General features: G+C 44.6%; 1 protein-coding gene across 1 annotated transcript in view; it reads left to right on the forward strand.

The window, feature by feature from the left end:
• The first annotated feature begins 2,001 nt into the window (after positions 1-2,001).
• tgfbr1b (transforming growth factor, beta receptor 1 b) overlaps positions 2,002-12,722 on the forward strand; it is a 46,123-nt gene continuing 35,402 nt past the window's right edge. The window contains exon 1 of the mRNA XM_084565701.1: positions 2,002-2,150. Within this exon, the coding sequence (XP_084421827.1) occupies positions 2,087-2,150 (64 nt within the window). The 5' untranslated portion in view covers positions 2,002-2,086. The remainder of the gene's footprint in view (positions 2,151-12,722) is intronic.

The following is a 12,722-nucleotide window of genomic DNA, read 5'->3' on the forward strand; positions in this document are numbered from 1 at the left end:
TAATTCCTACGTATCATAATTAGTTTTAATCTTTTCACCATTTTTTTTGTTAAAAACAAACTAAATATATTTAAACAACTCCCACTTTTTTTCGTTCAGTTGTGCTCTAACGAAGATTTAGAGCCTTGTTATAAATCACAGCTGTGCTCACTGTAAAACGCTCACATTTAAAATTATGTTTACTGTGGCAGAGATTAGCAAACAAAGAAAAAAACAAAGTTAATCTTTAAAAAAACAACAATAAAAATTATTTTCCTGCAAAGAAAAAAAATAGAAACCTTCCACCAGTCATTTGCGAAGCTTTAAATGGTGCACCACTCATTCGTCGTCCATAACAATGTTGTCCCTGACCTTTAGACTAACAGCTACGCTTCGTTAGTAATTTTGTCATTAAAAATAAAAGCCGTGTGTGTCGCTGCGAGTCAAATGCCAAAATTGTAAATGCAAATAAGAAAGGTGAAAGCACTAAAACTTGAGCAGCGTTCGATTAGCGCTGAGAGCAGGTGGTGTCTTTGTGTGTTTGTGTGTCGGGGGGATGGGGTGTTGCACGGGCTTCTCTCTTTAACATCTGTTTAAGTTAATTAAGTGTTTAAGACTGAAAATCATCAACATGTGTTTGTCTTTTGCATGATTCATCAATTTATACGATTCTTCATCTGTTTGTTTTCCCCCATCTTTTACGAATAGATGTTCAAGGGTCTACTGAGGTTGTGAGTGGGTGACTGTTGCATGTGTGTGTGTGTGTGTGTGTGTGTGTGTGCGGGGCAGGGCTCAGTTGGACATCAAATAATAGGCCGTCATCAATCTCTGTCACACTCTCTGGGGACTGGTGAGTGAAAGTGTTGGAGGGGGATGGGGACCAGGTCAAGTGCATGTGTGTCTATGCAAGAAGTGGAGGAAATGCAAAAAAATAAATGGGTTACCGGGTTTAGAACAATGAACGAGGGATGTGTGTGTGTGTGTGTGTGTGACCCATGACTGACATATGAACGAGGCACACTGGCCTAGCCACAGCATGTCATTGAGGATATCTTATCACGAAGGGTGGAAGCAACAGGAATGTTATTTCTGTTTGCTGATGATATTATTTTGCCGTGTTCCCTCCGTCGGAGCCACCGTGACATGTCCTGTTCCGTCTGTCTGACAAAACGACCGGCGTCACCTTCCTCTCCGTCCTCCACGGTCGCTGAAGGTAACTCTGAGACTCAAGAGACTCCAACCAGTTTTTGGTTAGGGCAATTTCATTTCATTTTTAATATTCAGTGATTGTATTTTTAATGTAAATATTTTGAATATAGATTTCTGTTCCATTATTGATTATGTATATTGCTGCATATCTATCTATCTATCTATCAGAGGTATCAAAGACTAGATGATAGACAGGTAGACAGTCAATGTGTCTTTACATTTATATATAAATATGTGGTAATGTGTGGTAATATAAGATGTATAAACGTTGTACGCAGTATAGATATAAAGATAAATAGAATATAGGGTAAGGACGCAAAGATTTCAAAGTGTAAATATACAATATATGGACATGAGATAAACTGTGTGTATATGTAGATAAAATATAGAAATATAAGAAATACATTGAGGTAAATAAATGAGTATAAAGCTATACATAAATACTGTAAAGTATCTGAGATATATAACATATGTAGAAATGGGTGGATTTACAATTTTGCTGTTGGTTTTCTTCATAAGATGAAAATATATTAAAGTATAATAGTAAAGTAATATATGAGTTATAGCAAGTTATATACAATATACAAATATATAGAGGTAAGTATATGTGTGAAACTATATATAAATACTGTATAAAGTATCTGAGATATATAAAATATGTGATCTATAAGAGTATTGTAAATAATAGATGATAAATTCATAGTTATAACAAGTATTTGTTTACATGAGCGGTACAATCGCTCCAGTGGGGCGGGGTGTATCAGGCCCGTCATCCAATCACCGTCGCCCGTCGCTCGTCGGGGCGGCGCCTGTTTATTCCCCCAACCAATCAGCGTCCAGCTTCCTCGGAGCACAGAGAGAAGTTAGCAGTCGGGTGCCAGTCTGGTCCGTAGCCACGATGGATGCAATACCATGCTTTCTGCTCGTCCTCATGTTTGGGACAAGGATACAAGAAAATACCGGTGAGTGAACCTCCACGCGCGCGTGTGTGTGTGTGTTTTTCTGTGTGTGTTTATTTAAAAGTTACGGCTCTCGGCTCCGGCGGGTTCCGTTAGAAAAAGCCGCCTTTGTTCAAGAAGCCCCGAAGAAGAAGAGTGTGTCTAAGATGGCGCAGGGTCTGGGGCCAGGCTGCTGCTGCTGCTGCTGCCGCTGCTGCCTGTCTGAGGAATGTTTATTGTCTGAGAGAAAAAAGAGAAAGAAGAGAGGGAGAGGGAGAGAGCTGTAGAAAGTCACACAGGGATTAAAAGAGGGCTGAGTCCCGTTAGCTCCGGAGCTAGCCTCTCTCTCGCTTCGGCTTCAAGCTTTTTACTGGATTCCTCTTTTGCCCCAACAAAGAGCCCCGGAGTCCGTCCGAAGAGGAACAGTCCTCTCAGTTTAGCAAATAACAAAGTTGGCAGCACCACAGACAGGATGTTTACTTTGTTTTATTTATTTTTGTTTGTTTTTTTCTAGTAATAGTTGTTCATTTACCCCGAGGATGGAGTAATTCTCCTCACCCCCTCAATTTAACGGTTAATCCAACGGTCGCGTTTAACGGCTAGCTTAAACTGCTAGGTTTATTTATTTATTTTAAAGTTTTAGTTTTACTTTAACGTAGATTTAGTGTCTGGCGTGTTATGAGTCACATCCGCGGGTTTTATATATTTATTTATTAATGTGAACTTCAGCGTCCTGTCGCCTTCATTCTCCTGCTCGATCGCTAACTTACGAGTGCTACGCCAGACTCCATTCAAAAATTGAGCAATTTAAGAAAAGATAAGAGTTCGCTGGACAGTTAGGTGTTACAGCGGCAAGACAGTGGACAATGACACGTTAGATACAGAGAAGAATAAGATAATGGATGTATATGTGTATATTAAAGGTGCAAACTACAAGTTTTTAAGTAAGAACAGCCTGAGTTAAATATAAGCTCAAGTGGTTGTGGCTGAAAATACAAGTTTGACATTCAGGGATATAATGAAGAAGCTCCTACAGGAGTGTTACTCTAAAAAAATATACACAGGAGTTGCATTTTAATGTGCTTCGTCTGGTCAAAAAGTCTTGCAGGATTTGTTGGAGTTTGTCTTATAAATACATGAACATCACAGCATTTCACAGATATTTTTTCGGCAGGGGGTGGAACCAGGTTTTGCAGCTGTACCAGCAGTTTAGTTGACTGCATCAGAGTCTTGGGGTCACGTGTAACGGGGTTTGTTTGTGGTTAACGGACGAGCAGGATTGAATTACCCCTCTGCAAGATCTGTGAATCGGCTTCTTCTGCGTTTACACCACCTCATTAGAGCACGGCACAGATGACTCCAGCCACCAGCGCTGATCCTGATCCTGATCCTGATCCTCCTCCTGCTGCTGCTGCTAGCGATGATGCTCTCTTTGTGCTGACATTTTTATTTTGCAGCGGAACTGTGGTCGTTTTTTAAATCTTTGCATGTTTCAAATGTTAGAGCGTGATTGCAAAAAAAGCGAGGGTGTTTTTCTCGGTAGCGGATGACCAGTTGATCGTGTGTTTTCCTACTGATTCCCAGACTCGCGTTTCCTTTGTGTGGCATTCCTTTGTGTATGTGTAGAGGGAGAGGGGCAGAGAGAGCCTCATCACCAGTGGACGGGATCTCATTGGATATCCTCCCCCCGTGTCCTCACATACCCCACTGCTGCTTCAGATGCAGGCTGGATATTAAATTGATATGTTGGCTCGCGGAGACACACACACACACACACACACACAAAAAAAAAAAAAAAAGGGGGACGGGAATTCCGCTTCTTTCTTTGTCCCGGCAATGGGATTGTCATGGCGTGGTGTCCGCGCCGGGAGCTGCATCATTTACATCAGAAAATGATTTAATATTTTAGATGCAGATAATCTCGCCCTCAGTGGAGGTAGCCCTGTGATGTGATGTGAGTGGATATCAGGCGTTATATTAGATTTCTACACATTCACAGAAGGACGTGATTGAACCAGAGGCCACCGTTAAACGCCACGTTGCTGTTCAGCGTTCTGCACCACACCCCTGCAGCTCACACGTTCGCTTCAGCAGCGCCCGGACACACGTCGGCCGGCCGTGGACTAAATTATGTGGCGTCACGAGTGCTCACCTCATCCGACCGGCCGCTGCTGTCTTCAGCGTTAACGGGCTGTCACTTTGTCTCTTCTTCCCCAACGACCTTCTACTTTCATTTGTCTGGTTTTAGTCTTGTTCCTCCCGTGTTGTCTCAAGGAATAAGTCAGAATCAGTCCTGACTGTGGAGGACGTGGTGATTGGTCAAGTTTATTTTCTGGTCTTGAACGAAATTCCTGACACACAATAAACTCACATGTTTATTGTGTGTCAGGAACATGTTTCCACATTTGAAAGCGAGACATTAACAGTAAAACTCCCCGCGGTTTGTCGATGTATTGCAAGCGAATCTGTTGAAGCATGAACAGACCGCTTCATGTATAGTTCTAGTCAACACTCACGTTGACAACCTTTTGCTATTTGGGCAACCATGATAGGTGTAATCAGTTATCTGCTTCTGTCAGTCGGCGTCTGGTCCGTGCTGGTTCCAGGCAAAAAAAATACATTATTTAAAACGATCGGATCGGTGTCGGATCTTTTGCAATCATTTATTTTGTGTCACGCTCCTCAAACGTCTTCTTCCTCTTCTGTTCTAGTGGTGGTTGGCTAGCGTCAAAGCAAAAGCGCAAAATCAGAGAAGTAAAATCACATGACTAATCATGTCTGCGGTGTGAGAAAACTTCTAGGAGAAGACAAGGAGGACAAGGACAGACTTTAGGAAGACACAGGAGACCAACTCTAGGAGAAGACAAGGAAGACAAGGACAGACTTTAGGAAGCTACAGGAGACCAACTCTAGGAGAAGACAAGGAAGACAACGACAGACTTTAGGAAGACACAGGAGACCAACTCTAGGAGAAGACAAGGAAGACAAGGACAGACTTTAGGAAGCTACAGGAGACCAACTCTAGGAGAAGACAAGGAAGACAAGGACAGACTTTAGGAAGACACAGGAGACCAACTCTAGGAGAAGACAAGGACAGACTTTAGGAAGCTACAGGAGACCAACTCTAGGAGAAGACAAGGACAGACTTTAGGAAGCTACAGGAGACCAACTCTAGGAGAAGACAAGGAAGACAAGGACAGACTTTAGGAAGACACAGGAGACCAACTCTAGGAGAAGACAAGGACAGACTTTAGGAAGACACAGGAGACCAACTCTAGGAGAAGACAAGGAAGACAAGGACAGACTTTAGGAAGCTACAGGAGACCAACTCTAGGAGAAGACAAGGAAGACAAGGACAGACTTTAGGAAGACACAGGAGACCAACTCTAGGAGAAGACAAGGACAGACTTTAGGAAGCTACAGGAGACCAACTCTAGGAGAAGACAAGGAAGACAAGGACAGACTTTAGGACGCTACAGGAGACCAACTCTAGGAGAAGACAAGGAAGACAAGGACAGACTTTAGGAAGACACAGGAGACCAACTCTAGGAGAAGACAAGGACAGACTTTAGGAAGCTACAGGAGACCAACTCTAGGAGAAGACAAGGAAGACAAGGACAGACTTTAGGAAGCTAAAGGAGACCACCTCTAGGGGAAGACAAGGAAGACAAGGACAGACTTTAGGAAGCTACAGGAGACCACCTCTAGGAGAAGACAAGGAAGACGAGGACAGACTTTAGGAAGCTACAGGAGACCACCTCTAGGAGAAGACAAGGAAGACGAGGACAGACTTTAGGAATCTCCCTGATGGTCTAAATATGAAACCCTTTCCTGTCCCTGACTTCAGGACGTTGGTGTTTCATGTGATGGTTTACAGTCAGAGGGTAGCCAGCGTGTTCTTTAGAACAACTCAACCATGAAGGGAAATGTCCCAATAAAGACGTTTGTCACGGGACTTTTCATCAAGGCCTCTTTTCTGTTTCCTCTTTTCTTCGGGGCTCAACAGAAATGCTTTAAAGAAAAACCTTGCTACAGATAAAATCTCACAGAGACCGGCCTCAGTTGACGTTCTGCCCCGTCTTTCATCTGCAGCGGGGCTGTTATTCATCTGCCCCTGTGAGTACTAGCGGCGGTGGAATGCCAGGCATGCGGGTGACCCTGGACGCCCGTTGTCCCGGCGCAGGGAACCACGACTAATTTGAGAGGTTTCAGCCGTGCCAGTGGCCATCAGATTCAAAGGCACCAATGCGTTAATGAACCCCCCCATACCCCACCCCCCCATACCCCCCCTCCAAACTGCCCTGGCGCTGGTCTCCTTCGTGAATAATGCCAGGGAACCACAACCCTCATGCTGGTTCTGTTTTTGAGAGGAGACAGTTTCACTTGTTCCTGCTTGTTCAACATAACTGCAGCGTCTTTCACTGAATATCACTATAAGGCTTTATTAACGTACTGAAGATGACTGTGACGAGGAAAGGAAAGCCCTCTGAGGGCAGATAGACGGTGTCGGTGTTTCTTCTGTGATTGTTAGTGAGTGTTAGTAGCTTGTTGTCCTACGTGGCCTGGGACTCGGTGATGATCAGTGACTATTTATGCAGCTACTACGTCTCAGTGGGACGTCTCCCACATCCAAACAGTTGGTTATTTGTAATCCAGACACATGGTCACAGTGTGATGTCCCACTAGAGCTGTGTCTGTCCAAATGCTCTGATTATTAAAATGTCTCGAGGCTGCGTTCGCGTTGAGTCTGGACAAGAAGCAGCAGCGAAGGAGACGTGTCTGTTATTAGATTATTATTATTATTATTATTAGGGATGCACCGGATATAAGGCCACGGGCATGTCTGCTGTGTGGACGTATTTCAGTTTGTAAAGTATTATATAAATATTATATAAAGACCCACTGATAGCGATTTGCAAAACGTGTGATGCTGAAATTTCAAGAGGCGTTCATCTGCAGTCGGGTTTAATTTATCACCTGAAATCCAAACATCCAAGTGAGGAAGTTTCCCAGTGATGGTGCAGGTGTCCATTACGTCGATCACGTTTGACCAGTAGATCGTGAAGACAGTGTGGGTCGATCGCGTCACGCCATTGGTGGAAAAACAGTCTAACCATTTATCTGCTGCTCTTACAGAACAAACAGCAAGACAAACTTTTTAATGTGACGTGCCCGTTCAGCGGCCGTGCACAGCTTCAATCAAGACGACCGTCTTTCTTAAAGGGACAGCGCTATTTTTCTAAATAAAAATAAAAACAAATATTCTCAATCTAGTGGTGCCTCCATATTCGGTTTTTGGTTTCGGCCAAGAATTTTCATTTCAGTGCATCCCTAATTATTATTTTTAAAATCCCCCAAAAAAAACAAAAGAACGAAAAATATAAAGTTCACATTATAAATGATTTTCTTTCTACTGATGTGGTTTAAACAATAAAAGACAGATGCTAACACAGGGAGCTGAGTATGATGCTAATGCTGCAGAAGTTGACATGGATCTGTTGACATGCTTCTATAAAACAAACTGTGAAGCACGATGAAGCATGATGAAGAGCACGATGAAGCACGTCAGCGATGCTTCCTGCTCTAAGAGTAAACACTGACAGATTTCCTGGGCTGATGGAGCCGGTGCGAGGGCATCTGTTCCAGCTCAGCAGCTGTTTCCAGCATCTGTACCACGACAGACTAGTCAGTTCATCATGTAGCGTACATCAGGAGTTAAGATTATTTATAGAGAACAAATAAGAATCTGGATTGTTGAGAAGAGGTCAGAGGCATCACAGGTTATTTAAGACTGCACCTGGTTTCCTGCTTTAAATACTTTGTTATTTTAATTAAGATTTCCAGTAAGGTTTACTCCATCTGTCCTGGTATTTTATTTATTTCAACATTTAGTGTATCGTTTATTGTCAACAGTAGAACAGTAGTACTACTACTACTACTACTACTACTACTACTACTTGTTCTTCCATAAAGAAGACGAGAAGAAATGTTGCTCATGTGTTTTTTATTGTGTAGATCATGTCCTACTTTAATCTGTGTTTTATCTCCGTCCCACTGGATCATTTTAAGGTGGTTGTTCAGAATCACACTGATTAAGAGACGTGTTGTAAATCAGTTTTCCACAGCGTCCTGGATGCAGCGCTGTAACCGACCACGGCGTCCTGGATGCAGCGCTGGTCCTTTAGCAGCGTTGTAACCGACCACGGCGTCCTGGATGCAGCGCTGGTCCTTTAGCAGCGTTGTAACCGACCACGGCGTCCTGGATGCAGCGCTGGTCCTTTAGCAGCGTTGTAACCGACCATGGCGTCCTGGATGCAGCGCTGGTCCTTTAGCAGCGTTGTAACCGACCACGGCGTCCTGGATGCAGCGCTGGTCCTTTAGCAGCGTTGTAACCGACCACGCGTCCTGGATGCGGCGTTGTAACCGACCATGGCGTCCTGGATGCAGCGCTGTAACCGACCACGGCGTCCTGGATGCAGCGCTGGTCCTTTAGCGGCGCTGTAACCGACCACGGCGTCCTGGATGCAGCGCCGGTCCTTTAGCAGCGTTGTAACCGACCACGGCGTCCTGGATGCAGCGCCGGTCCTTTAGCAGCGTTGTAACCGACCACGGCGTCCTGGATGCAGCGCCGGTCCTTTAGCAGCGTTGTAACCGACCACGGCGTCCTGGATGCAGCGCCGGTCCTTTAGCAGCGTTGTAACCGACCACGGCGTCCTGGATGCAGCGCCGGTCCTTTAGCAGCGTTGTAACCGACCACGGCGTCCTGGATGCAGCGCTGGTCCTTTAGCAGCGTTGTAACCGACCACGGCGTCCTGGATGCAGCGCTGTAACCGACCACGGCGTCCTGGATGCAGCGCTGGTCCCAGTCCTTCAGCAGCGTTGTAACCGACCATGGCGTCCTGGATGCAGCGCTGGTCCTTTAGCAGCGTTGTAACCGACCACGGCGTCCTGGATGCAGCGCTGTAACCGACCACGGCGTCCTGGATGCAGCGCCGGTCCCGGTCCTTTAGCGGCGCTGTAATGTAACCGACCCTGTTGCAGATGTAGGATGGGGAGGCCTGGCACTGCAGCAGCCAATCAGACGGCCAGCCTGAGTCTGAGCTGTGAGTCAGCTGCTTCAAACAGTGTTCCCCTCTCTGGCCTCCATTAACTATCTCTGCTTGTCTCCACCCCCGTCTCGTCCCCCTGTCCCTGCGTTACACACACACACACACAACTGTGTTTGTGGGGAAGTGACACACTCTGTTATTTCAGATTGACTCTCTGTTGAACTGTCTGATGGAGGTGGACAAACTAAATTAACACACACCTATTAGAGATGATTTTCCTACTCGCCGATCCGATACCAATCTTTTAGTCCCGAGCCCTGATCTGATCTTAAATAAATTCCTAAAGGCTTTTCTAGTCTTCATGTTCTGGTCGTCCAACACCGACATAAACTCAGATTCTCCAGGAAACTTTTCTTTTAAACGTTCAGTGTTTGTTGTTGTTTCGTTGCAGCCTTTGACATATTTTTGTCTGATGGACTTAATTTTCCAGAGTAAAATACATGTTTGGTCACGTGTTTTTTCTTCTTCTTCTTTGGTTTTTGGTAACTGACGCTAGCCAACCGCCACCAAAACAGAAGAAGAAGAAGAAGAAGGTGTAGTATTCTTCTTCTTCTTTGTTGTTCTTCTGGCAGCTTTGGCGACTAAATCAGGAGAAGAAGACGTTGTGACGCTACAGTGACCTAAAATAAATAACTACCAAAGATCTGTTGTTCCGATCATTTTTATAATATTCCTGGATCGGCCCCGATACTGATTCTGTCTCTGTTACTGGTAAAAAATAAAAATATATATGTTTGCGCTGTCACCAGAAGTGCAATAAAATCAGATCCAGACATAGTTAGGGTCAGTCAGAGTTCCTGTGTCAGACATTTCCAAACCCTCGTCCCAGTAAAGGAAGGCTGTGACCCCACTGACGGTAACGCTAGGTGACTACTGAGGGGAGGAAGAGTAAAGCCTCAGTACTGAGTAAAAATAACACATTTGTCTCCATGTCATAAGATTAAATACTTTCTACATACGTATGAATTAGACGCTCCTCTTTGTGGAGAATCCTTTCTACCTGAACTGAAGCAATAACAAGACGAGCTTTACTTTCTCTCGCTGGTTTACTCCTCAGACAACAAACGCTGCTTAGTGCAATCATCTCTTTTAGAAAAACCCAAAGATGATAATTATTGTGTCGGACTCGTTGAGCGAGTGATTTACCTTCAATCGTCGTTAATGACGCACTCTGTGTCTGGGTGGGAGCAGCTGCCGAGGGTGGGGGGGGCTGACATGTCTAACCTTTAGATCAGGCTGCTGCATATTTATTAGACGAGTGGCTCTGACAGATGTTCTGCCTTCTCTACCCGTCTCATTGTCGGTCGATTTAGTCGTCCACATCTTCCTTTTTGTGAAAACAGGAGGCGGCCTCAGCTTTACTTCAGCCTCACTGATAAACATCCAGCTTTATTGTTTCTGTCATATTTGAACAGGACTAGTTTTACCTGTTTTACCTTATGAATTGAAGTCTGGACTGATGTTTGCACCCAAAGTCAAAATGTCGCCGCTCAAAACCATCAGAAGAAGGAAATTGTGAAGGATGATGAGATGAATGACTTGCGTGGCAGCAGATTTAGATGTGTTAGATTTTATTTAGTGATGCATTAATGTGTTCGTCCCATCGGCTGAGTGGAAGCTGTTAGCCAAAGGTCCTTATGTCCAAATGGGCCAGAATGTAGAAACGTGGACAAATGGACCAAACGTGTCTCCAGCCGACGTCTTTTCTTTTCACCGTTGACCTGTTTCAGCCAGATAATCGATGCGTGCTCACACATAAAAGGAATTAATATAGATTTAGGTGTTTTGCTCTACTGCCCCGTTAGGCTCCACTTCCTGCCCTAAATTGACTCGTCTCCAGTTTTGTCCAGTGTCAAGGACGGTGGATTGTGTTTGTTGTAGTTTGAGCCGCTGTTTGGTTTGTTTGCACCACAACGCTTTGGCTCCGGCTCCGACCTGTGAGGGCAAACAATCCAGCAGCGGGGCAGATAGTGGCCGTTCTGGTCTGTGGGAGGAGGGGGAAGGTTTATTTGAGTCTGGGGCAACGGGGGCCCCCTTCCCAACACACACACACACATAGAGACAGAGATCACATCTGGTATGGACAAAGGGCCAGCCATAATGGAGCTGGAGGGGTGGGTGGGGTGGGGTGGACGTTAAGGGTGGGGCCGTGACCTATGGAAATTACTCTGGGGGCTGAAAGGTACATGCTCAGAGTGGGGGAAGGGGCAACATGTGGTGTGTGGCGTGGTGGCATATTAGGATGTATGTTTTAAATTATATTTGACGTTAAACATTAATAAAATGTTGGTGAACATTGATGCAGCGTGATAATTGTCTTTAACTCGTGTCTGTGGCTAAATATCACATGATCTGCTTCCTCCTCAGATGAGTATCACGTCTACAACGACTGTTTTATGAGTCGTTGATTCATCTTTGGGTTAACCACTAAAATATAACGTTTGAAGATGAAATCTATGAATGAAATTAATTAATTAAGATGGTTTTATTATATTCTGTCATTAATTACCAAACATTGAGTTTTAACTTCAGTGACTTGTGCTGATCGTCATTGTAAATGCGTCTGTATGATCCCGTAAAGGAAAGACCCCAGCCAGCCAGCCCCCGGGTTAGAACCCACAACCTTCATGTTGTGATGCTAACCACTGCTAACGCCGGCTAACAACCACTTACAGCAGAGCGGTCCTGGGAATCTACGTGGTTTAGTTTAATATGTTCATATGAGCAGAAACAGGTTGCTTACAACTTGTGACTGGGCTGGAAAGCAGAGCTGCTATGCTAACAGTTAGCACCTCCATTAGCATCACTTCTCAAAAACAACTGGACTGAATTCACTGCACAGTTCAGGAGCTCGGCTACGGTTGGGAATAGTTTAAATAGTTCAGGAGTTGTTGCTGCAGCCCAGTTAATTATAGAGAAACTTCAGAAACACAAAAGTAAAGATATTCTGAAAGAATCCACTTTGAAACTATTTCAGGTTTTAAAATATGTGAAAATCTGTCAGAAACATTCAAAGTTCGACAAAGAAAAGATGAGGAAACTGTGGCTCGACTGCATGAACAGAAGTATAAACACCAGCCCCAGCTCAGACTGTGTGGTACTGGACGAGCACTGGCACTGTGCTGTTCTGTAGTAATGGGCTTCAGCTGCTGTAAGAACACAAACTGTTATTACAGACGCAGTCAGAGACGTCTGAAAGGACTGAGCCGACCAATCAATGAGCTATACACATGATACAGTTCCTTTGTGTGCCAGCCACATTGATGTTTTATTTCTGTATTCAGAGGTTTTATGACTGTGGTGTTATTTCTTTTTCTTCTTCTTCTTGTTGGTAGACTTACTTGACAGCAGCTTCATCTACAGGGGAGACGTGTTCCTCAAAGGATTTGTCAACTTCTGAGGCGGTTTTGTTGTGGATGATGGCGAGGCTCTGATGTGAACGATGTGACGGTTCAGGCTCTTGGGCGGTCTGAACAGTTCCCAGGGA

The sequence above is a fragment of the Chelon labrosus genome (assembly GCF_963514085.1).
Source record: "Chelon labrosus genome assembly, chromosome: 18".
Classification (NCBI taxonomy): Eukaryota; Metazoa; Chordata; class Actinopteri; order Mugiliformes; family Mugilidae; genus Chelon; species Chelon labrosus.